The sequence below is a fragment of the Vigna umbellata genome, chromosome 7 (genome assembly GCF_029865625.1).
Source record: "Vigna umbellata cultivar VRB3 chromosome 7, Vumbellata_1.0, whole genome shotgun sequence".
In the NCBI taxonomy this organism is placed as follows: Eukaryota; Viridiplantae; Streptophyta; class Magnoliopsida; order Fabales; family Fabaceae; genus Vigna; species Vigna umbellata.
In genome coordinates, this window is record NC_142171.1 from 30,937,498 (window position 1) to 30,964,702 (window position 27,205).

A 27,205-nucleotide genomic window follows, 5' to 3' on the forward strand; every position below is an offset into this window, starting at 1 on the left:
TTGGATGCCAGTCCTTGTGCCAAAAATACGTACACTCCTATTGCTTCAATTTCTTGTTGCGGGATAACTTGGGCAATCTAGCTTCTGGTCAATCCTATAATCACAAATGCACAAAAACTGTTGTGAGTATTCACTTGGTTAAAACAGATTGTAAAAGAAGATATAGGGCAGTAAGAACTTCCCTTTCTCTTGGCTGTACAAGCTTTCCAAGCTTTCCACTCAGAATTATGCTGCTGTTCAATTAAACTCACTTTAGTTCAAAGCTTCCACATGAAGTGCTTAAACTAAACTCTCAAACTGTTCCAAGTATTCTGCACAGTTAAATTTCAACCAAAATCAGCAGGATACTCATTCAATATTATCACTTACATCACTTACAAGCTAAAACAGAATATCAATTCATAACAAAGGGTAAATTAGGCAACTTCCCTGTTTGAATGGTTGTTTCTAGCCTGTTCCAAGCTCCACACTGAGGTTTTTTTTTTCTGCTACTGTTTCTTCAGTAATATTATGCTCAACTAATGATTCATTCACATCAGCTCTGCACACATAAATCTCAACAAAATCCAGCAAGTGCAAATGGACAGTGAATTAACTTCAGATTGGATATAATTCAATGCAGAATTTAACCATCTAATTAATTCAATCACCAAGTTAAAACTAGAAATTTAGGTGCTTTAATCACTTCCTAAAACTGGAGGATGCATTGGCAATTAAAACAGTTTGATGCACAATTGATTATGACAAGAGCAGCATTTTCAGAAAAAATTAGTGAATTACACTGGACAGCAACAATGGACCAACTAGTCAAGAACACTGTCTTAAACTAATTCAGAAATCAGTGGACCATGCTAATCAAATGAATGGACAAAGAGTAATGTGAGGCAAATCAGGAATTGGCAGTTTTAAAGCAGTATTGTTGCACTTCCAGAAATGCTCATAAAACAATCAGCACATTATTTGCAAATCCTATGCATTTACCAAGTTTCCATAGGTCTTATCAAATCAAAATCAGCATTCAACATGTCCAATTAAACCATGAAATCAACAATTCATTTGCAAAACAGTGGGTATATCAATGAATTCAGCAGGCAATGTTTGAAACTAAAATGAGTGCAATGACAGTTTAACATTCACAAGCACAAATAGCATCACCAGGCAATAAGTAATCAACTGAAAACAACAGTGATTGCAGTTGAAATAAAGCACAGCTGATCCAATGTAATTACTCCAATTTCTTTTCTTGCACAATGAACACAGTCAACAAATGGTTAATTGAAACTGAACTCTCATGCAAATGCCAACGAATTTAGGCTAAATTAGCCTTACAAAGCTCACAGCACTGAGGTTTCTCTTTAAAAATTTAAAACACTCAAATGAAAAGTTTAAAAGAGAAATTTTCAGTCTAGGCCAGAGAATCCTGTGGATCACTACCACCTAATATGCTACCATTCACACTTACCTTCTTTCAAATCCCAAAAACCAGAATGGAATCAGATTTCTCAATCAGGAAAATGGCTAAGATAAACAAGGTAATGGAATGACAAAAACAGCAGAGCAACTGACTTGAGATCAGATTAATAAAGCAAATAAAAGATCCAATTATGATTCAGCAGAACATGATTAACATGTGAGAGACAAAACTAGATAACCAACAAATGACAAGCAAGAAACAAAGCTTTTGATCAAAGTGAGCACTCAAATGGAACTTAATGAATAGAGCTAGAACAGATTTTTAAAGCAAGAAAATCAAAACTCACAGCAAGTTGAAACTGAATTCACATGCAGCGTACAGAACTGAATTTTCAAAACTGTTAAATGGAATGCCACAAAGAAACCAGTGTATATGTTTAAATCTGAAATCTGTTTTGAAATTGGTTTCAACTGGATTGAACAGGTCTGAAAAGCTTTTTACATTGAATATATCATATTCATCTTTCTGTATATATATATTTTTTTTTATCACAGATCCTTGCTATTGCTACAATCCAGTCCTCTTGAAATGATCTAATTCACAAGAAAATTCAGCACTGCAGTTCCAACTTGTACAAAAAAAATTTGAACTTAAAATTTGGGGTTTCAAAGGTGAAATTGCACAAAGGCTGATATAACTCGAATTAAGCTATTGCATCATGTTTGAAATATCAAAACAACTTGTTTTGCTCTGAAGTTGGATGCAGAAAGTAGTAATTCGAAAATTGAACTTGCAATAGCCAATTATGCAATCAAACAGCTCAACTACACCACCAGTTTTAAGTTTTATGGAGTCAATTGACAAATTATTGATGAAAATGACTTTAAAACAGCAATTGGAAACTTGAACACGACACGAGGAAGTTAATGTAAGATTTCCAGCAAGATCTATATGCCAGAACAGATTTTAAAACAAAAAATTAGACTCAAACAAGACAATGCAGATCGGCCAACTGCAATTTGATACTGCTGGAGTTTTCACAAGGTGCCATCAAGCTATTTGCTTCAGCAATTCATGGCTTAAGTGATGTGCACCTGATACGAACTCATTCAAGCATTTTATCACCAAAATAATATGTATTGACCATGACAATAAACGCAAATCAAAATACACCTCAACAGTACGTTAAATCTGAGATTACGGTCACTTTTGCATGCACCCGAGCTCACAATGAATGTATCATAGCTCATATGGTGTATAGCCACTGATCATATATTCCAGAATCTCAGAAAAAAAACTCAACACAGCTTTGAACACAAAATTTATGACATTTTAAGCAATTAAACATGACTGTAAACATGACAGAATATGATTCAGCAATGAAAATGACTCAACAAAAATTTGGACCGATTAAGATGATGAAAGACACAACCAAAACAAGGTTAGCATACAAGAAATGACTCAAGCAGAAACCTAATGAACAGATCAAGACCAAAACACATGAATCAACACAAGACAGAGAAGGAATCATAATGAACAACACGAATATTGAAGAGATTCAACACGAATGAATAAGATCAAGACAGAATCGAAACAACTCGTGAATTTCATAACAACGCAAGAAACTTAAACTCAGATCAGAGACGCGAATCAATGGAGAGATACTTAGCTTTCGAAGCGCGGAGAACCTGAGCTCTGATTACCACATGATAGGCGACGGCTTGAGCTGAATCCGGAAACGACGAGAAACCGGGATTTGTTCGAGATGAAGACCGGGAAGCAGCGGAAGAAACAGACGTAGTCAAGAACCCTAGCATTTGGATTCGAAGATGAACAGTGAGGAACAAACCAGAGATTCGAGGTTTGTTCGGTTGAAAACCTAAGGTTTGATGCGGAAGCGGTTTGAGCGATGGAGAAGTGTTTTAGGCGGTGAGAAAGGATCTAATCGGTGGAGAATGGTCGTGAAGCAGAGATGAAGATGTGGTTCGGAGGGATCTATCAGACGTGAGAAGTTTGAGATTCGGAGGTGATGAATCTCATGAGGAAAAGGATTCGGAGGCTTCGCTGATGAAATCTCGTGAGGGAATAAGGCACGCGTGGCATTAGATATGATGCAAGCCCCGAGGAAGCTTTCAATTGATGAGAGTGGCGTGAGATGGATGCTACGGAGGAGAGAGAATCTGATAATGGAAAATGAGAGAATGGATGGTGTGAATGGAAGGTGGCTAGAGGAGATCCTTTGGGATTCTCTAGCTTTGACTTTCAAGGTAGAATTGATCTGGAGTGTTCTCAACAGAATAACAATTCATTATGCTCAAAAGTCCCTTACAAGAGGTGGTGGCATGTCTATATATAGGACTAAAAGTCCCTCCTATCTAGCACATGCCTAACACCTTTTACACATGTTTTTAATAAAAGTAAAAGAAATACTATACTAAACTAATTAGCCTTGGTCCCCGCGTATCAAATGTGTACCGGATTTTAGTAGACAAAAATATCCTTATATACCATGGATTCTAAGTTTTAAGGTTAAGGGTATTTTAATAATTTTCATTCTCAAAACTTAAAAAAAAAAAAAAGAAACCCCCCCAAACCCTTACTCACCTCTCTCATTCCTCTCAACCCTTTCTCTTTCATCTTTCTCACTCCAATCTTTTTTCTGTGATCCCTACTGTAGTTCCAATTGAAAAAATCAGAACACTCCAATATTTTTTCTGTGATTCCTACTGTAGTCCCAATTGAAAAAAATCAGAAACACCCTACTGTATCCCCAATTGAAAAAATCAGAAACACTTGTCGTTAAACAATCTTACAAAATAATGATTTTATAATGAGTTTTGATCTTATAATTTTTGTCTCATCTAACTTTATCCAATTTTCACAAACATAAAGGAATTGGTAATTGACTTGGAAAAAAAATCAGAAATACTTGTTGTTAAACAATTTCTTACAAAAAATGATTTTATAATGAGTTTTTATTTTATAATTTTTGTCTTATCTAATTTTATCTAATTTTCACAAGCATAATGACATCAGAGGAATTGGTAATTGGCCTGGAAAAAATCAGAAACACTCGTTGTTAAACAATTTCTTACAAAAAATGACTTTATAATGAGTTTTCATTTTATAATTTTTGTCGTATATAATTTTATCTAATTTTCACAAGCATAATAACATCCGAAAGAATTGGTAATTGGCGTGGAGGGTTTTTTTAGAGATGATGATTCAACATATGCAGATGATGAAATTAGAGAAATTAGATAAATTAGTGAAGATGGTGAAATTGAAGAGATCTTGAATGAACCTTTGCCTGAAGGTGAATATGTCAATGACTCAACTCTTTAAAAAGGCATTAAAGGCAAGTGTTTCTGATTTTTTCAATTGGGGCTACAGTAGGGATGAGAGAGAAAAGGTTGGAGTGAGAGAGATGAAAGAGAAAGGATTGAGAGGAATGAGAGAGGTGAGTAAGGGTTTGGGGTTTCTTTTTTTTTTTTTAAGTTTTGAGAATGAAAATTATTAAAATATCCTTAACCTTAAAACTTAGAATCCATGATATATAAGGGTATTTTTGTCTATTAAAATCCGGTACACATTGCTAAAATGTACCAACTAAAAAACAGGCGTACGCGCGTTAGCAAACCCCATATATATATATATATATATATACCTTACAAGTCAGTTTTATACCTTACAAGTCAGTTTTGTGAGATTAAGTTAGTTTTAAAATTCACTTCTTAAAAAACATCAAAGTAATTAATTAATCAACAAGTAGTGAAATAAGAAACACTTCATGCAAAACACTTAAATATCATCTAAACACCAACGAATAGACAAAACTGACTAATATGTTGTACGAAAAGAAAACAGTGATATCCAATTTTTCACCGTCAACAATTAGACAAAATAATTAGTTTATAGTTCATCTAAATCCAATTTGTTTCAAATTTCACTGACATTGAATTGTTTCTTAAAAACCGTCAAGTCTTAGGAATTGTGTTTTCCACATTCGTGTAGATTGTTATATAAATCCAGTTTTAAATCGTAGACAAATGAAAAATTAAATATGGCAGTTAGTAAGTAGTGGTTGAGGGAGTTAAGAGGAGTTTCATAGTAGTTAGGGGTAGTTTTTGTTTAGTAGTTGACGATTTTCTTTGCTTTTCATTTATGTTTTTTAAAGAGGTGGGTGTATATTTTGGTAGTTGTGGAATGTTTTGTTACAAAAACTTGTCCTGTGTAAGAGAATGTTTTTCTTTGATTGTTGTTAATTACTTTTCGTTTACTTCCATTCAATAAAACTGTTTCCTTATAGTAAGAATTCATAAATCAGTTGTGATTATTTGTTTTGAGATAGTATCTAGGTTTCTTGAGACCAAGAAACCTAACACAAACTGACTTAAATACTCCAATCTCTTTTGAGTGCAGTGCCCTACCAACAGAAAAATCCTCTGCCACTTTGGAATAATATAATCAGGGAAATCCAAATATGAACTTGCACAACTACGAGAAATAGACAACCTATCATAATCACTATATTCCAAATTTGAGTTCTACTATGTAAATTCCACAGGCTTGATTGATAAGAATATGTTGTACAATGTTGTCTACCACTCAAATCGAACCCCAAAACATTCATCCAAAAAGAAAAGGATCGGATCAGCTAGTCATTGATGTCAGACAATACATGCAACTGTATGAACACGTGTTTAAAACCTCATGCCTGATTAAACTGTGCCACCAATATTTTCTAAATAATTGGCGGCAGTAAATTCCATACAGTGCCTGAAATCCCTTGGTTGAGGACGTATAATGGCTTTCATGATCTACCGTTTAGACTTTGATTTAGTCAGACCTTCAATAAGTCTGTACATCCAACGGTCAAGCATTCCTGTCGTTATAAATAAGCTTTTAGACAAGAACGTGAGTCAAAGAAACAGAGTAGACTGCGGCAGGAAGAATTTGAGCGGATAAAGACTCCAGAAAACTAACATATGATATCAGAACTAATTTTTGAAAATCTTATAATTTTGTAATCCTTTTGATGAAATCATATCAACTAATGTGGTTTGACTTAAGTACTATGCTAAAACCAGCAGAAATGATCATATGGCGGAAACTTTACTATTTTATTGTCCCTGGAGTACCTAAAACAACAATTCACTTTTGGGGCGGAAAAATATAGGCCAACCGTGTGGATGGATGCAATGATCAATGGAAGAAGAACAGTAGAGTAAGTAATTAAGAACAAAACCTGTCACAGCAAAGGTTCCACCTAGCACAGCACATAGCCGAGTAATAAAATGGAGAAAACTCCGGCGCTCTTCCTTGATAGTGACAGTAATGGGTGATAGATCATACAAAAAGTAGACAGCTGCATGCAAAGTATAAATGGAAAACAATAATGAAGATCTAGACCAAAACATTAACAAAGCCAATGTTAAATATATAAAACGAACCTGGCCAAGTCCGATCATACTGATTAATTGGTGAATAATATTCTGATACTGAGAACTGATTAGTTGGTAGAACTTCTTTTGAGATATATCTATATTCGGTTGGAACAACCTGCATCAGTTTAGGAAATTTATGAATTTTACCAAAATAGATGCTGGAATTAAAAATTACAGTCACTAAATTATACTAAAGGTTAAGGGCTATGTGATTATTAATACCCTCAATTCTGACTTCAGGAGTTGCTAGTTTTTCCAGCAGATTAAAGGAAGAGAAGTTGGGCATTCAAAGTAATATTTACTTAATTGTGGCTGATAAGAAAGAAGTCTGACCAGTACTATAAATTGAGGATATATAAACCAGACTTTAAATCCGAGAGAGTGATTGTATTGAGCATTCTACAAAGAGCAACTCTGCTAAAAACCAAAATCATAAACTGATGCTAGATTTCAATATAAACAAATTACTTAAGGCATATTACCTTATGTAATTATGTTAATTAGAGTACCTTTATATTCTTGCATTTATTTATAATTACCATTGCATTTATGATTCTTAATATAAATATTTTCTCTGCTGTGAAATTTAAACATGGAACTCACCCCCAAGAATCTCGCTATTTTCTTTAACAAAATAAAGAATATGTTGGTTTTTATACAAGTTAAATTTCTATTTGACTCAAAATCCGGAAGACAAGACCAAAATTTAGAAAAATAGAAATCCAGCTCTTTCCAGCAAAAATTCCACGTTGTTTGTACATTTACAGGCTAGAATCACCAAACCAGGTTCTATAATATGCATCCAACCTTGCTATTCCACTTGGGTTGAATTCTTTCAGATCTTGGTGTTGTCTTTGCCTTTTTATGAGTTCTACTGGTAGGGAATGGTAAGCTTAAAGTTCAATTGTGTTGGTACATGCTAGTGTATATTGGACACTTGCACTTCAACCAAAACATTACAAGTGTTCTCCCTTTCTGTGCACTCAGACTCTTAGGCCTTTCTGTGCACTTGATTGATAGATGTTAAGTTTTTATTTCCACAAATTAGTAACAGACAATCTGTTAGGAACACAGAACTGAAAAGAGAAAGAAGAGTAATATTTTTACTGTATAGACTAAAAAGAAAACAAAATAGGAGAGCACTCTCTCCTCCAAGGGTTTCTCCTTCACAAAGAGCTAAAACTCAATCTATAAGGTGTCTCGGGGATGGGCAGAGGAAGACCACCCAAGGATGCTGTAACGACATCTCGTTGGTCCTGGAAGGAGTGGAAGTTATGGTGAAATTCTCCCTATTCGAGCTAGGAGGGGTAGATCTCATATTGGTTAAAATAAACTTGGGAAATCTGACAATAAAATTTGGTCAGAAAGATGAGGAGGTGTTGATCAAGGAGGACTCTACCTTAACCAAAAAGGTGGTATCCCCAGAGGCATTGTTGAAGGAAACGGAGATAGAGGTGGTTACCTTGATCTTGGGTTGGGTCGGACAGAATTAGAAGATTGAGGTGAGGGAATGGCGTAGCTGACCCACGATCAGGCTGAAGATTTGGAGTAAATCCTAGGCAAGTTTGAGGGGATTTTCAGGGAACCCGAGGGACTTCAGGGAACCCCAAGGACTTCCTTCGGTCAGACTTTTAGACCACAAAATACCCAGAAAGGAAGGAATAGATCCAGTCAATGTGAGACCTTACAAATATCCGCACTTGATGAAGACTAAGATAGAGAAGCAAGTGGCCGAAATGTTAGAAATGGGCATCATCAAGCCTAGCAACAACCCTTACTCCAGCCTTGTGATTTTGGTGAAGAAAAGGAATGGCAACCGGAGATTCTATATTGATTACAGAGATCTCAACAAGGCTACACTTGAGAATTAAACTGTAAAATAATTCTAGAGGGCTTGATTGATCCCTCTCACAATCTTCTATTTATAAGAATAAATTGATACAAAAGTACATGATAAATAGGGTAACCCTAGACACAATATAATCATGATAAATAGGGTAACTCTTGACACAATATAATCATGATAAATAGGGTAACCGTTGACACAATATAATCATGATAAAATAGGATAAATATCCTAACACTTCCCCTCAAGCTGGAGCATACAAATTGCATGTATCAAGCTTGGAACAAATAAACTCAATCCGAGGACCCCTTAATGACTTGGTCAATACATCTGCGAGTTGATCGTTTGACCCAATAAACTCAGTACATATTTCTTTAGTCAACAACTTTTCACGAACAAAATGACAATCAATTTTTATATGTTTAGTCCTCTCGTAAAACACTGGATTTGATGCAATGTGGAGAGCAGCTTGATTGTCGCAATTCATCTTCATAGTATGGATGTCACAAAATTTAACCTCTTGAAGGAATTGTTTCACCCATATAAGTTCACATGTTAGTGATGCCATTGCCCTATACTCAGCTTCTGCGGTTGATCAAGCTACTACCTTTTGTTTCTTACTTTTCCATGAAGTAATGTTTCCTCCTAGAAAAACACAATATCCTGTAGTAGACCGTCTATCAATAGGTGAACCTGCCCAATCTGCATCACAATACCCAGAGACTTGAATGCTTCCTTTATCTTCATATAATGATCCTTGCCCGGGAGCCTTCTATACTTACCTTAGAATGCGAATGAGAGCATTCCAAATGGAGCCTGCATGAACTGACTAACCACTCCAACTGCAAAGGATAGATCTGGCCTTGTAATAGTGAGATAAATCAGTTTTCCAACCAGCCTCCTATACCTCTCTGGATCGGAGAATAATTCACCTTCTTCTGTCCTTAATTTCTGGTTTGGGTCCATGGGACTATATACCGGTCTACAATCAATCATGCATGTTTCTTCTAATATATCAAGAGCATACTTCCTTTGGGAGATTACAACTCCATCTTTTGTTGCGCTACTTCAATGCCTAAGAAGTATTTGAGACTTCCAAGATCCTTGGTTTGAAAATGTCTACACAAGTACTCTTTTTAGTTGAGATATTCCAACAGCATCATTTCCTGTAATGACAATATCATCAACATATACTATTAAGTAAACACATTTCCCAGAGAGAAGAATGACAGTAAAAAACTAAATGGTCTGCGCCCAAATTTTTGAACAATGGAGCTAAACTTTCCAAACCAAGCACGTGGGGATTGCTTGAGGCCATATAGAGATCGATGCAATTTGCATACCATACCAGACTCGCCCTGAGCAACAAACCCAGGAGGTTGCTCCTCAAGATCACCATGTAGGAAGGCATTCTTGATATCCAATTGATGAAGTGGCTAGTGACGAATGGCTGTCATGGCAAAGAAGAGGCGAATAGTAGTCATCTTGGCTATAGGAGAGAAAGTGTCACAATAATCAAGACCATAAACCTGAGTGTAATCTTTTGCAACAAGCCGAGCTTTGAGCCGATCAATTTCACCACCAGGGCCGACATTAACTGCATACACCCATCGACAACCAACTGTCCTTTTTGCCTGGGGGAAGGGGCATCAGCTCCCAAGTATTACTGTGGTCAAGAGCTTACATTTCTGCAATCATAGCTTGTCGCCATCCAGGATGATCAAGTGCTTCTTTCACATTCTTGGGTATAACAACACTGAGGATAAAAGAGAAAAATAGGAGGGCAACAATCGATGATAGCTTAGAAAATTATAAATGGAATGAGGGTTTCAAGTGGAGCGAGTACCTTTTCTAAGGGCAATAGGCCATGCTAAATCATTTTCACCTGGAGGCATGGGAGGAGGTGACGAGGGAGAAGAATCTGAAGTAGGAGATTCACCATTGTCTTGGGGAGGTGGACTATCCATTGGGGCCCTGTGTGAGATGATCTCAATATGTGGAGAAATGGGTGTAGAAGGATTGTGATCAAGACTTGGAATGACAGAGACAGTGGAGCTATTTGACTCAGCCATTAGAATAGAAGAACCTGCTGAAGGATAGAAACATCCTAAACAGATGGAGAGAAGTAAGGAGTATGTTCAAAGAATGTGACATTGGCAGACATGTAATACTTCTTAATTTCAGGAGAGTAACACCGATATCCTTTTTGAAGTCGAGAATAGCCTAAGAAGACACATTTGAGAGCACGAACGGAGAGTTTGTCTAGACTTGGAGACATGTCATGAACAAAACATACACAGCCAAACACTCGGGGAGATGTAAGAAAGAGAAGATCATTAGGAAACAAAATGGAGAAAGGGACTTTATTATCAAGAGAGGAGGAGAGCATCCTATTAATAAGATAACATGCAGTTAAGATGGCATCCCCCAGAGATGGACAGGAATATGGGCACCAAACAAAAGGGTACGAGCAGTTTCAACCAAGTGTATATTTTTTCGTTCTGCTATACCATTTTGCTACGGTGTATGAGGACAAGTAGACTAATGTAACATACCATGGGAACTCAAGATGGCAGAAAAGGAGGATGAAAAATACTCTTTTGCATTATCACTTCTTAATATTTTGATTACTTGACCAAATTGATTCTTAATTTCATTCAAAAAAGAGGTAAAGATAGCTAATAATTCAGAACGATTTTTCATAAGATAAACCCAAGTACATCTTGAATATTCATCAATAAAGGTAACAAAATATCTAAAACCAAAGGAGGAGATACGACTAGGTCCCCATATATCAGAATGGATGATGGAAAAACTAGAATTATATATTGATTGAGACCTTTTAGGAAGAAAGATCTAACATGTTTTCCTAATTGACATGACTCACATTCTAAGGTTTGGAGACCACTAACTTCAGGACACATCTTTTTTAATTTGGACAAATGAGGATGGCCAAGTCGATCATGTAGCACTTTAGGATTAGGAGCAACAACACAAGACACCCTTGGACGAGATCCAAAATGGTATAATGCGCCAGCTTTATATCCTTCTCCAATCTGTCTCCCCAAACCACGCTCCTGTATAACAAAAGATTTATGATCAAAGGTTATTGAACAATTTAACATTTTGGTCAACTAGCTTAGGGAAATTAAACTAAAAGAACAATTAGGGACAAAAAAGACTGAGTTGAAATTGAGGGAGGGAGACAAAGAAACATGACCGACTCCTTTGGAGGAAGTTTTAGATCCATTTGCAAGGGTTATAAAATGAGGTTTTTTTCGAAAGGAAATAGATGAGAACAAAGAGGTATTACCACAAATGTGATTAGAAGCACCTGAGTCAATTACCCATGAATTTTGACCTTCCATAGATTGAAAAACGCAGACGGTTGATGTACTGGAAGATTGAGATGGTTGTGCCAAGTTATTAGACTTTAACCTTAAATACTCTTGATATTCATCCTCATAAAACATAGAAGTGGAAGTTTCAGTCTTCGAAATATTGGCGGTTTAGGAAGGGAAACCATGTAAGGAGTAGCAATTCTCTTGAGTATGACCTATCCTTTTACAGTATGTGCATTGAGGACGTCCCCGACCTCCTCGTCCTCCTCCTCTAGTGTCATGTCCTCCACTTCCTCCTGTGGCAACCATGACAGAAGGTTCCACTAGTTCATGCGCTTCTTGAGTTTGAGGTACCGGGGCACGCAGAAGGCGAGTGGTCAATGTTTCCATAGAGGGGACCTCATGACTAGTTAGAAGTTGATGTCTGAGATGACCAATATCGAGATGTAGGGCACGAAGGATCAACACCATGTAAAATTTTTCTAGTTTCTTTTTTATATCCTCTAATGGGTCCACTTTCAAAAACATCCTGAGTTCTTCAACAGTAGATTGGGCTTCAGCCATGAAGGACACCATATCATGGTCTGCCATTTTAAGAGATGCAAGCTTGTTCGTAGTGTCATAGAGACGTTGAATATCGTTGGCATAAATGCTTTGGGCTTTCTTCCAAAAGGAGTGAAATGCTATGAAAGCCCTCAAAGATACAAGAAGTTTGGGTTCCACTGATTGCCATAACAGGGCACACAACTGGAAATCTGTTTGTTTCCACTTATCAGCTTTTTCAGTACGCACATGGCTTCCATCTCACTCAAGGTGGTCATAATGCTCTTGGCCAAGGAACCACATTTCAACGGTAGCAGACCATGAAAGATAATTTTTTCCATTTAGCTTCTCGGAGGTAATTGATGGACTTCCGGAGAACGAAAGAGTACTGCCAGACGCCATTTCTGAAGAAGACGAATAGTACCAGCGAGGAACAAGAAAACCCTAAGGGTTTAGACGAATGGAACTGTGACAGCGATGGACGACGGTGGCCGGCGACGGCGGACGGTGGCCGGCAGCGGATGGTGGCCGGACGGTGGCCAGTGATGGACGAAGGTGGCCGGCGGCAGACGAAGGTGGCCGGCGGCAGACGGTGGCCGGCGGCAGAAGGTGGCCGGCGGCAGACGGTGGCCGGCGGCAGACGGTGGCCGGCGGCGAACGGTGGCGGGCGACGACGGACTATGGCGCCGGACAGATATTACGAGACAGAAACCAGAGCGGGCTCGACCCGCTCTAATACCAACTTGAGAATTAAACTGTAAAATAATTCTAGAGGGCTTGATTGATCCCTCTCACAATCTTCTATTTATAAGAATAAATTGATACAAAAGTACATGAAAAATAGGGTAACCCTAGACACAATATAATCATGATAAATAGGGTAATCTTAGACACAATATAATCATGATAAATAGGGTAACCCTTGACACAATATAATCATGATAAAATAGGATAAATATCCTAACAACTACAATACCCAACAAATTTCTAATATCGGTGATTGAAGAGTTGTTGGATGAGCTGTAGGGTGCAACATACTTTTCGAAGGTGGATTTGCGAGTTGGATACAATCAAATTCGTATGAGGGAGGACGACATCAAGAAAACAGGATTCACAACTCACTAAGGTCACTACAAGTTCCTGGTTATGCCATTCGGGCTTTCCAATGCCCCTGCATGATGAACACCATTTTGAGGCCTTTTCTGAGGCAGTGTGTCCTCGTCTTCTTTGACAACATATTGATTTACAGTAGGACATGGGAAGAGCTTAAGACACACCTCAGACTGGTGCTGGAAACGTTGGCCCAACAACAATTCTTTGCAAACAAGTGTAAATTTGGAAGGAGGCACATCAGGTATCTGGGTCACATGATTTCAGAAGCGGGGGTGAAGATGGATGGAGAAAAGGTGTTTGCAGCGGTAGATTGGCCGAAACCTAAAAGCATTAAAGAGTTGAAAGCCTTCTTAGGCCTTACGAGCTATTACAGGAGGTTTATAAGAGACTATGACAAGATAGTTAGGCCGTTGACTGATTTGTTGAAGAAAGGGCAAATCAGGTGGTCACAACAGGGCACAGCTACTATGAAGGCCTTAAAGGAGGCTATTACCACAGCCTTGGTGTTGCCCAGTCAGCCTGGATTCCATGCTTGCTGGCCGAGTTTCACGCCACCCCTACCGGAGGACACTCAAAGGTATACAGAACTTTCAAAAAGGTAGCACAATCACTATATTGGATTGGCATGAAGAAATCAATGACTGATTTTGTGGCAGCATGCTTGCTTTGCTAGTAGCACAAGTACCTAGCATCATCCTCCCAAGGGCTGCTACAACCACTACCCATTCCTCAAGCAATATGGGAGGATATCAGCATGGGCTTTATTGTGAAGTTACCCAAATCCCATGGGTACGACGCAGTGTTAGTAGTGGTGGATAGGCTGAGAAAATATGGGCATTTCATACCCATCAAACATCCTTAAAAACCAAGTCCATAGCAGAGGTTTTTGTAAGGGAAATTGTTAGGCTTCATGGGGTACCAACTTCAATTGTGAATGACTGGGATCCTACATTCTTAAGACTCTTTTGGAAGGAACTCTTTAGGCTGCAGGGTACCTAGCTTCTTATGAGCACTGCCTATCATCCAAAGACGGGTGGGCAGACCGAAGTGCTCAACAGGATACTAGAGGTTTATCTGCGTTGTTTTAGCTCGGAGCAGCCAAAAAATTGGAGCTTGATATTGCATTGGGCAGAATACTGGTATAATACCAGTTATTAGGGAGCTGCCAAGTGTACTCCCTTCGAGACAGATTATGGGCGATCTCCACCAACTCTAACATGTTTTGTGCCAGGGGAAACAATAGTGGAGGATGAAGCGTTGAACCAGCTTAGATATCATTTGGCATGAGTGTAGGACTAGATGGCTAAGTATGCCAATAGAAAAAGGAGACCAGCGACTATAAATGAGGGGGACTAGGTTTATCTGAAGATCAGATCCAACAGACAAGCGTCACGCCCACTAGGCTGCATCCAAAACTCTCAGCATGCTACTATGGACCTTTCCAAGTGATTAAACAGGTTGGACCAGTGCCTTTCAGACTTCAGCTTCCGAAAACAGCTAGAATACACCCCGTATTCCATGTATCCCAACTAAAGCTGGCAGTAGGTACACAGTAGGTACAGAGAGACTTGCCAGAAGATTTACAAGGAGGAGGGCCAATATGTTGGCCACTCAAGGTGTTGAATAGAAGGAAGAAGCAGTAGAAGGAGGATCTGGTGCCACAGGTGTTGATTGAGTGGCAGGAAGGTGGAAAAGAAGGAGAAACTTGGGAGGATGAGCTGACCATGAAGGAGCAGTTTTCGAATTCAACCTTGAGGACAAGGTTGTTCATGAGGAGGCAGGTAATGATAGGGTATTAAGGGTTTATGAGAGGAGGAAGAGAAATTATTGAAAGGGTTAGGCATTTAGGGGTTGGTTGCAAGTAGTTGGTTGGGTTAGAGGTGTCCTTTATAAGAAGGCTGAGAGCTATGGTTAAGGATTAGCTTTTGATATTCTTTGTATAGATAGGAGGTTGTTCCTGTAAAGGGAAAGTGTTCCCTTGGAAGTGTGGTGTTGTACATTCATATTTTTTGAATACAAGAATAATATAGAGTTTGTTTTCTAGTTTTTTTGTGCTTGTGAGTGTTAAGTGCGAGTGAGATAGATTCCTATAATAAAGAAATCTATCATAAACCTACACAAGGGCCAACCCAACTAAAAATATCTTGATGTTTAGCAAACGTTACTTTTATATTTAGTTATACAATTTTGTACTAAAATATAGTAATTGGTATTTCTTTATCCTTCCATTTCAAAACTTAATTCTTAAGTAGTAATACACTATTTGGTCTCATTAGAAAGCGACAAGTGACATGCACATCCATTTAAGACATGTAAAACATTGTACCTAGTTCTAAAGAAAGCATGTGCCAAATATAAAGAACTAGTTTGTTTTTAGATTACTAATTAATTGCATAATTAATAAATGTGAAAGATTATGACAATTTCATTCTAAATAAAAAATATTCTTAAAATATATATATACATACATATATATATATATATATATATTATATATATATATATATATATATATATATAGATGTATGTAGGTATGTATGTATTACTTTAAAACTATTTTAGATTTCAAACCGATTTTGAATGTCAAATTTAAAATTGGTCTCAAATTTTTATAAACATCCAAACTATTTTCTTTTAAAAAATATGTCTTTCAATTTAAAATCCAATTGAATTATTTAGATTTACAAAATTCAAAACTGAACTTTCAGAAAATATTTTTGAATTCAATTCCAATTCAATTATCTGGATTTATATTGGATCTCAGTACATGGCTATACTAAGAGGACGCAACAAATATTTGTCAATCCATTTCATCAGAAGGCAGGCAAGAATCAATCTAGACAAAGGAAAAGGAGGAGAAAAATAGATAATTGGCATCCTCCAAACTATCAGAGCAGCATGGAGGAATAACGAGGGTCACCTGCACTGTTGCTTAGGCTAAGTAGAAAGGTTACTAAGAGCTCAAAGCACAAACCTTTATATAATATTTAAATGTTCCACTGGTATCATGCAGAATCCTATTTGTGTCATCAAGTGGGTTTTGAAGTCCTGGATATTTGGGGCCAAATGATAAATCATGGATGACATGACTAACATTCACATTCTTTGCTCCGTCAAAGATCTGCATAAAGCCATCACAACTGAGTTAACTATCAGATATAGTAGAATTCATCAATACGACAGGCATCTTTCTAAGCAAATTTTAGACAGGAAGGTCATACAAGGTACAAAAAAGTCACATTGGTATAAATTTATGTGCGTATTCCAAATTAAGTCTATAAATGGAAAATATATCCCTGAATGAGTGGATATAATTTGCAAATACGTGGTAATGGTTTTTGGAAGTCCCAACTAGTTGTGCTGAGTTTCAGCATTGTAATTGCTCTTCATCTAGAGTGGGGGTCTTTTTCTTATAGTTGGCCTTGACAAATCAGTTATATCCAGGATTGAAAGCTTTCTTATGGGTCGGCCCTAAACAGAAGGTTTATCTCTTCATAGAACCGAGCTTCTCTTACCCTCCCTCTGACTACACATACAAACATGGGATGAGATCCGTCAACACCAGGTAAAGAAGACATACACCAAATCTTATCCATTAAAATAAACTAATCTAATGGCTAAAACTATTTGACTTATACTAAAGATTAAAGGATACACGTGACTCTTTATTAAAGTACTGTATACTCTTGAGACAAATGACTCTATATTAAAGTACATTACGTAAACAGTTCAAAGTGTGTTAGTTTGTTAGACCTAGACTCAATCTGAACAGTAATACCAAAAAAGCTAACAAAAGACCTACACCTAGGATCCTATTGGATAGACAGGCACGGCCAAAACAACTTTCACAAAATAACCTAGAAGACAAAAAGCCTTTTCTATGCAGTAAGGTTGTAACATATGAACTGAGTTTGAGGTCCCCTTAAGAATTTGGTCGGAACATAAACAATCTGATCATTGGACAGATTAATTCAGTATTAATTTCCTTGAACAACTACGTACCCCAAAAAATGACAATCAGTTTCGCGGTTGGGTTCGTTTATGGAACTTGGGAGTAGAGACAAATTGAAGGGTTGCTCGATTTTCACAATCTTGGAGAAGTCGTTGGATCCACACAAGATCGCAGGTTGATACAAATTGTCGTGAGTATAGTTTGTGCTTTTGAATAGTGCAGTTTATAACAGGAGATGATATACCTAACAATCAAATTCTGATAAATCTAATTATAATAACATATTCCTATAATAATAAGATCCTAATTAAATAAGAAAACAAGTCATAATATTTAAAACAATATTTTAAAATATCATCTAAAACACTCTAAAATATTCTAAGATGATATCATCAAATATTTCTCATATTTCTTACTGTTATCTTAACCACTTCAAACTTACCCAAACAAAAACTGATTCTGATTTTATTATATAAATAATTGATTATACATATAATTTAATCTTCGCAGCTATTCCAAACATATCCTATATGAATACAAGATTAATAAGAAAAAAATTAATATTTTACCATTTGTGCAACATATATATTAAGTCCATGTACAGAAATATGGAAATTTCCAGCAACCCTTTGAACATCTAAAACGCCATAAACCTGCCATAGGATTAATAGTATCAAAGAAAATGTCAAGAATTTTGAAGGTTGAACGCAAATTCACCAAAAATAATTCATATATTGCAATTTATTCATACCCGGCATCCTTCCCCATTTTTTATTGCTTCCTTCACTTTCTTGATAATATTTTCCGTAGATTCATCAAGATTTTGCAAATGAATCTTCTGTTCTGAATGCTCATCATGATCTTTATGATCATCTGTTCACAGTTTTTACAAGGCTGTAAGTGGTGAAGAAAAAACGTAACAAGAATATGATATACACAATCAAATGTTTAGCCCTGAAAACCACACTAGTTAAACTACAGTTTGACTTTAGAAGAATATGACTAATAGAATATGTGAGCATAAACCGAGGTCAGGGTAAGAACAATCCAGAAAATGCAGAAGCACTAAACAAGAAAGGTGCAGCAAAGTGTAATCACCAAACTACAGGAAGGGAACAGGGGCAGCATCCAAACAAGAGGGTCCTTCAAAAGAGAGATCAGGTACCAAAGATTGTGTTGATAGGGGGAGCTTAGCTTCTTTATATCTCTGTTTTTTATGATGAATAGCTTAATTGTTTAAATGGTTTCTTGCACAACAAAATGGCATAACAAATGTATATATCTTTAACATGTTAGTGCTAGATGTTTGGATCCATTAACGATGAGTAAATCAAGCCTAAAATAGATTAGAAATCTAGTTTCTGTTATAAATAATTGATTACATAAGTGTAATAATATGTTAGATTTAGTCAGAACACTTAGAAAGCTAAACAGGGACAAATCACTCTGTTATAATCGATTATATAAGTTACATAATCGATTAAAACACAGAGAAAGCCATAATTTGTTATATAAGTAACATAATCGGTTAAGGATGACAAATAGATGGCTAATATGGTTAAATGTCAATATAATCGATTGCATAAGTTTGATAATAAATTAAAACAGAAACAATAGTCTAATCCATTACACAAATAGCCTAATCTGTTAAGATTGTTAATCCATTACACACATGAGATAATCTGTTAAAACAGAAAGAAATGCATAACAGATTATGCAATTAACATAATCGATTATTCTCCGACAGGATTTGAAAATCCTATATATATATGTGACTTGAGACCTGTTTCAATAACGTTACAATTTTCAAATACTAACAATTTTGTTGAGCTTTGATTACAGGTGATCTCAAGAAACGTTCTTGGAGAGTCTAAGCTTCATTCTGTGATTACAAATCAAGAACTCATTCAAGACTTTGGACTACATTGGTTCTGATTCAATCTGCACCTTGGAGAGTGTGTTAAAGATCAGGTTCATCAACAATCTGTGCATACAATTTGTGCATTGTATACCTGTGTGTGATGATAGTCAAGTTTGAGAGCTGGGATTGCTCGTGTTTGTAAGAGATTGAGGGTGTTCATCTCTTGTTTGCTATTTTTATTTTGAGTGGTGAGAGGAGTGCAATTGAGGGTTGTCATTGTATTCTTGTAAAGTCAATCATTATAGTGGATTCCCAACTAAGGTTATTGAAGGAGGACTGGATGTAGGCTTGTGATAGCCAAACCAGTATAGATTGTTGTGTCTTGATCTTTCTCTTTTCCCTCTCTACTTAGTTGATTCATAATTATTTGATTATTGATTTCAAGATCCAAGAACTCAAAGATTTGAAAAATATTTTTGAAAGGTCTGTGAAAGAAGAAATAAGGGAGAAAGAAAAGACAGCTAATTGATTTGATTCAAACGGTTGAGAAATCTGCTACTGGTTATATTGTTCCATTGGGAAGCTTGTATATATAGGTGCTTTTTTGGGTCTTGGGAGATATGAAAAGATAGTTGGTCAGTGGGAGATTTCTAGACCCTTAAAGTGCTAGAAGTGTATGTGTAAAATTTTGTACTTTTGAAACTTTTATACACAACTCTTAGGTTTACTTCTCAACTGTTCTTTCCCTTTTTGAGTTTTCTGATCCAGTTTCTATAAATTGGTATCAAAGCTCAATCCAGGCTTTGCGGGTTATTACACACGATGCTACAAGAATGATGGAATCAAGAGTGGAGGCATTGGAGAAGACTCTAGCCACTAGGATTGACCTACTTGAAGGCTTTGAAGAAAGATTGAATGCAAGATTATCCCAAATGGATGTGGATTTGGAAGCTAGAATTAAATAACAAGATTCTCGAATGGCTCAGTTGAAGTGGCTTGTGGAAAAGGGTTGTGAAAGAAGGATGTGGGAAAAGTGTGAGGGCAGCAATTTCTATGAACCAAAGTCTTTGAAGGTATACAAGAAGAATTTGTGAGTGCAACATCCTTGGAAAACAAGAATTGTGACAAATGAAGGATATTCGTATATTTGAGGGAGATGTTGTAACTTGTAAGATGGATAAGAAAAGTTTGTCGCCTTTTTCTGTTTGAGAGGGGTTCAAGAAGAGGAGAAAGTGGTAGCAATTATGGTGGCCATGGAAGGCAATGCACTATTTTGGTTTCATGGTGGGAAATGTGCAACCCAAACCAATCTTGTTTTGGTTTCAAAATGCTCATTCAAAGTTTCCAACCAGTTTTGATGGGAGACCCTTTCGAATGAGTGTTGGCTTTTGTTGAAATACGTAATAAGTAGTGCATTGGGAACCATTTATCTGCTGTAATTATGATTAGTAACTAGTCTTGTACCTAGGAGTTTAGTGCACTCTATGAGTTGTACCTAGGAGTCTAAGGTGGTCTTTTGATCTTTTATCTTCTCATTGTATCAGTTTTCTATCATTATAAATAGAAGATCATAGGAGGGGTCTTTCAAGCCCTCCAATTTTAGATTCTCTCCTAGTGCTCTGATGCAGGAGAATTCGGTAACTGAATTTATAATATAGTTTAAAAGACTTGCTAGAGTTATTAAGGGGTTGGACAGGCAGTATTTGATGAGGATCTTTTCGAATTGGTTGCAAGAGGAGATTAGAGTAGAATTGAAGTTATACAAAACTAAAAATCTCTCATAAATGATGAACAAAGTCCATGCTATTGAAGGAACAAGAAATTACCATGCTTATGATGGGTATGCTCCTTTTCAACAAGATCGGATATATATTCAGTGCCAATTATATGGCCGTCCATGTTCAAGCGAAGCTGCAACAAGTTCAAACAAAGGGTAAATAATTATTAATCATAAAAGAATTTAACAAGTATCAACTATTAGATAAATTTACTTGACACAAGACAATAATCATTGTTTACTGTTGGAGATTCCACATAAACTAGAGATATGATCAAATTACAACATATAAGTCGATGCAACCTCGCTTTATAGGTGAGTTTTGTACCATAATAGTACATTTTATAAGATGGTATCAAAGCCTATCTTTGCAAACTTTATTGGACCTATCATGCCACCTGTTATTAGACCACCCACGAATATCTAGTCTCACACTTGAGATATTCAATCCTTAGCATGAAAGGATGTGTTACATATCCGAGTGGGAGACGTAATTAAACACGATCACATTAGGTAGAAAAGACAATGAACGAATGATAATGAATGAATGAATTTCTTTTTTTGATGGTAATATCTGAATAAACAAAAGTAAACAAGGTAATTGGGAGCATAACCTCCCTCACAAGAGCGTAGCCACCTGCCAACAAACTCAATAATCAAAAGCATGCCCTAAACAATAGCATCTAGCTTTATTTATATTAAATATTTCCCTAGAATATAATTATATTTACTATAATTAACTTATACTGAATATTTTCCTAGGATATAATTCTATTTACTATAATTAACTTATATTGAATATGTCCTAAGATATAATTCTATTTACTATAATTAACTTATACTGAATATTTCCCTAAGATATAGCTCTATTTACTATAATTAACTTATACTGAATATTTCCCTAGAATATAGCTCTATTTACTATAATTATTTCTCGCCCATCCTAACTGTTGTCCCAGTTATGATAGTCACTCTTCAACCGATCGGCTCCAGCTCTTCACCTCCTTTTGTTCGGCTTTGCTTCCCCCTGCCTCTTACTGTTCGGCTCCAACTCTTCACCACCTTCCACCGTTCGGCTTGCTTCCCCCTGCCTCCTATCGTTCCGCTCCAACTCTTCACCACTTTCCATGTTCGGCTTGCTTCCCTTTTGCCTCCTACCGTTCGGCTCCCCTGCCTTCTATCCTATTACCCAGTATCCTATCATTACACCCCGCTGCAGAACAACCTTGTCCCCAAGGTTGGAACCGGGGAGCTTGATCTCATGGCTCCTCTTCAATTCAGGTATGGAGGTTTGGGTGGTGGCAATTCCTCCTCGTCCTCCGCCAATATCACGACTCTCAAACTCTTGTCCAGGCAGTAGTGACCAGGACTGAACGGTCCCCCACACCTGATACACCTTCCCTCCTCTCTCCGTTTCAGGGCTTTTGAATAAGGCATATTCCTGGTGTTTCTCCCATTATTATCACTACCCTCCTTCTGTATTGACCCCGCACTCTCGGCGACTCCCAATCGAACTGGGTTATAGCGACTTGCCCCAGGCCTTATCTCCTCACTATTCATTCGTTCCAAAGACGATGGGTTCTTTGTCACGCTCCAGTTTCCAGCCTTTGTCCCGCCCTGGGCCTCCTCAACATCCCTTGCAATTCTCATGGCGATCATCAACTCCTGCAGATTAAGCAGTCGTACTTGATTACAAATCCCCTCCTGTAATCCTGCCATAAAGTACCCCATCAGCTATTCTTCGGGCACTCCTTTCGTCTGACGCACCAAGATTTCAAAATCTTGGATGTATTCTTCCACGAATCTTGATTGCTTGCTGGCCGCCAATCTTTCGAAGACTGACCCCCTATTTCTTCCTCCGAATTGAATCACCATCGTCTCCTTCAAACCCGCCCACGAACGGTCCCTGGTCTTCTCCCTCCAAAATCTGAACCAGTATCCGACACTTCCCTCCATACTGATGTAGGCTAGGCGCACCTTTTCTTCCTCGAACACCTCTTGTAGTTCAAAAAATTTATCAGCCGTATTGATCCAATTCAATGGATCACTCCCTTCAAACGTAGGTAACTCTACCATTTCCCTCCAATTTGGTTGCTCCTATGCACCACCCTCTTTCTCGCCTTCCTCTTCATCTCGTCAGTCCCTCCTTTTTCCGTTGACAGACCCCTGGCTTCCATCCGAGTTGTCATCTAGTTGTCGGTCTCGGCCTCCCATCATCCTCATCAGTTCTTTGAAATTTTTTTGCATTGCCGCCTCCAAAGCCCCCATGGACAACTTCAGGTTTTCCAGCTTTAGCCCCATGTTCTCCAGTTTCCCTTCGACTGCATTCATTCTTCCCTCCATCTCGCCTTTCACTCCTCTCAGGATCCGGCAGTTCCATCCATCACGCCCTTTTCTCCTCCCTATCGATCTGGCAGGTCAGACCAATTGTTACGTATCCAAGTGGGAGACGTAATTAAACACGATCAGAGTAGGTAGAAAAGACAATGAACGAATGATAATGAACAAATGAACTTCTTTTTTTTATGGTAATATCTAAATAAACAAAAGTAAACAAGGTAATTGGGAGCATAACCTCCTCCAATTACTTGGGAGCATAACCTCCCTCACAAGAGCGTAGCTGCCTGTTAACAAACTCAATAATCAAAAGCATGCCCTAAACAATAGCATTTAGCTTTATTTATATTAAATATTTCCCTAGAATATAATTTTATTTACTATAATTAACTTATACCGAATATTTTCCTAGGATATAATTCTATTTACTATAATTAACTTATACTAATATTCCTAGGATATAATTCTATTTACTATAATTAACTTATACTAAATATTTCCCTAGGATATAGCTCTATTTACTATAATTAACTTATACTGAATATTTCCCTACGATATAGCTCTATTTATTATAATTATTTCCCGCCCATCCTAACTGTTGTCCCAGTTAAGATAGTCACTCTTGAACCGATCGACTCTAGCTCTTCACCTCCTTCCGTTCGGCTTTGCTTCCCCCTACCTCCTACCGTTCGGCTCCAACTCTTCACCACCTTCCACTGTTCGGCTTGCTTCCCCCTGCTTCCTACTGTTCGGCTCCAGCTCTTCACCGCTTTCCACCATTCGGCTTGCTTCCCTTTTGCCTCCTACCGTTCGGCTCCCCTGCCTTCTATCCTATCACCCAGTATCCTATCAGGGTGTGTAGGAGATTCTAGGATGCACAAATAATATATGATGAACCATGTGTCTCAATTAGACAATTAACAAATTAATATGATAAATACAATGATAAGATTTCCTAATTATTAGAATATATAATTTGGCTAACCTCTAAAACAATGAATCTATACATATTTATAAATAAATGTTTTCATTGTTCTCTTTCAAGCTAGGCATACCACTACAACTTCATATTGGTAATCAGCAGCAATCAGCACCACTAAAAATCTCAACAATGTGACACCTATAATAAAACGCTGCCACAACACAGTACACAGCCTGCCAATTAGCACAGAACACTCAACAATACATGAGCAACACTCATCTCAAAAATTGAGGCCTCATGAAGCACCTTTGGCCTACATCAAGACACATTTCTACATCTCAATGATACATTACAAGGTTCTATCACACCACATCCCAACACCCAGGCCTAGACATATCTCTTCATCTCAATGACATCCTTCAACTTTCGGCACTACATCCTAAATATATACTTTGACGTATCACTATATCTCAACAAACACATGACACAACATTCCAAACACTTCAAACATGGTACATTATTACGAACCACAAACCAACTTACTTTCCATATGTTAGTATCAAGATCCACCTCGTGCTTGCCCGACATGTCAATGGCGTCTACACTCAAAACTGCCCGCAAACACAGAGAACAAACATTCAGAATTTCATACACACACAACCCCCACATCATTACCCAAAAAAAAAATCAAACAGACCAAAACACCTCACTAACTAACCATCACAAGGCAAAGAAGGGAACGTCATGTTAATATGAATTGGAAGAGTTTCCCCCCGCTTCAAGTCCACTGACATCTGCACAGGTCAAAACCATTTTTTAGTTATCTATTCAATCATAATATTTGTTTACGAATGCAATTTCAATTCATGAGTGCAGAAAAGGAAAAAAAAACCTGGTGAACGGTGTAGGTTGTAAGATAATAACCCAGCTCGTGCACAAACAATGTGGCCATTATAATCAAACCAATTACGGATACTGCAACAAAAACAACAATGCAAAAATTAACATTAAATTGAAGAAAAAGTTACAAACAAATAACTAACTCAAATAAAACAAATTGGGAGCAAAAGGGGGAATACCAAGAGCCCCAGATTGGGTTTTCTGCAACAAGTGATCCTCGGCGCGTGGAAACGCGTCGAGGCTTTTAATGACTTGTTTCATCCCCATCTTCTGCGTTCAGCGATCGACCCAACCTCTTTTGATCAGAGGGAAAGGAATTGTGAGGTAATTGGGAAGGTAAAAGGAATTTCAATCGGAAAGAAGAGAAAAGGGAACCGAAACGGAACGGAAAGAACGAACGGGGTTCCCTTTTCTGAATTCCTCGATTTGGTCTTCCAATAATCAAAATACGCTCTACAGCGTTTAGGAATATGCTTATTTTTTGTTGCATTTTCTTTCCTTTAAAACATTGTTTTATACATTTAGCTACTGTGTGTTTTGAGCGTCCACCGGGGTTATCAGGGAATTTCTTCCAGTACTTCCATATTTTCTTTGGGCACCCGTGCCTTTTAAAATTCCAATTATATGACTGTTAAAAGATATAATTATATATTTTGGATTACACACTTCATAATCTAAATTTACATTTTAAATTATACAAATTATAATATAAATTTTAAAAAATTATAAAATGTAAATTACATTTCAAAATATAAAAAATAATGTAAATTATATTATAGATTATACAATTTATAATATAAATTTGGAAATAAATCTGAAATAAAAATTATATTTTAAATTGTATAACTTATAAAACAAATTTACATTTTAGGTTTTAAAATTCGTAATACAAATTTAAAAATAATTAAAATTTTAAATTATATTCTAAATTGTATCATTCATGATACAAACTTATATTACATATTATAATTCATAATACAAATTTGTATTATGAATTACAGGCACAAATGCGCAATTATGGACAATATCATTAATAATATCATTAATGCTAAAGAAGGTGGAGGAAGGTACGAAGGTGCGGTTGGAGAGAAGGGAAAAAGATGAGGGTAAATTTGCCTTTTACTTTGTTTATTGGGGTGTATGAAGAAAACATGAGGGGGCAGAAAGAGAAAGAAACTCCCAAGTTCGGAATACAATAACTTATATTCTTGCTCATTTCAAAATCCTTTCGGAAAACAATATTAGTCCTTAATCCGTTGGTGTGATTTTTACTTTTTCTGAATAAGTAAAATTGTAGTACAAAATAGGGTTAAATATGTTTTTAGTCCCTAAACTAGGTTTTCGTCCCTCTTTCAAAGTAAGGTTCAATTTGGTCTTCATTCTTTTCGAAACGTTCGTTTTAGTCCTCGAAAAGTAAACACTATTTAAAAATTTGGTCCTCATTTAGCAAAAAATGAGGACTAAAACCAAAGTTCCGAAGACTAAAACGAACGTTTTGAAAAGAATGAGGACCAAATTGTACCTTACTTTGAAAGAAGGACGAAAACCAGAAACGGCCAATAGTTTAGGGACTAAAAACATATTTAACCCTACAAAATAAATTAATATTGGATACAATATTTGATTAGTAAGATTATCTTGTTATTAATAAGAAGAGAAAATAAAAGAGAATGGATAATTCTTTATTTTTTAATGATTAAAATGAGTTGGAGATTTTTTTTTAAGAAAATTTGATGAGAGATACCATAGGAA

The 27,205-nt window shown here is 36.8% G+C and overlaps 1 protein-coding gene and 1 long non-coding RNA gene across 2 annotated transcripts; both read right to left on the minus strand.

Moving 5' to 3' along the window:
• Nucleotides 1–5,912: 5,912 nt before the first annotated feature.
• Nucleotides 5,913–25,948, minus strand: LOC124837836 (Endoplasmic reticulum vesicle transporter protein). The gene is made up of 11 exons (XM_047313292.2): nucleotides 25,633–25,948; nucleotides 25,446–25,528; nucleotides 25,272–25,347; nucleotides 25,097–25,164; nucleotides 21,344–21,428; nucleotides 18,408–18,529; nucleotides 18,226–18,309; nucleotides 16,679–16,825; nucleotides 6,868–6,976; nucleotides 6,663–6,782; nucleotides 5,913–6,299 (listed from the first exon to the last, which is right to left on the minus strand). Exons 1-11 carry the CDS (start codon nucleotides 25,718–25,720, stop codon nucleotides 6,235–6,237), a joined length of 1,047 nt encoding a protein of 348 aa, XP_047169248.1. The 5' UTR covers nucleotides 25,721–25,948; the 3' UTR covers nucleotides 5,913–6,234.
• LOC148195720 (uncharacterized) lies at nucleotides 8,735–16,048 on the minus strand. The gene is made up of 2 exons (XR_015780682.1): nucleotides 10,554–16,048; nucleotides 8,735–10,463 (listed from the first exon to the last, which is right to left on the minus strand). It is a non-coding gene; the product is annotated as an uncharacterized LOC148195720 (long non-coding RNA).
• Nucleotides 25,949–27,205: the final 1,257 nt, after the last annotated feature.

What these genes read in the sequence shown, in the direction of transcription:
- LOC124837836 (XM_047313292.2), bottom strand. Translation starts at nt 25,720, where the DNA reads ATGGGGATGAAACAAGTCATTAAAAGCCTCGACGCGTTTCCACGCGCC. An exon ending in TTGATACTAACATATGGAAA is followed by an intron (nt 21,429 to 25,096) that starts GTAAGTTGGTTT and finishes AACTTGTTGCAG; the next exon opens with CTTCGCTTGAACATGGACGG. An exon ending in AAAATGGGGAAGGATGCCGG is followed by an intron (nt 18,310 to 18,407) that starts GTATGAATAAAT and finishes ATCCTATGGCAG; the next exon opens with GTTTATGGCGTTTTAGATGT.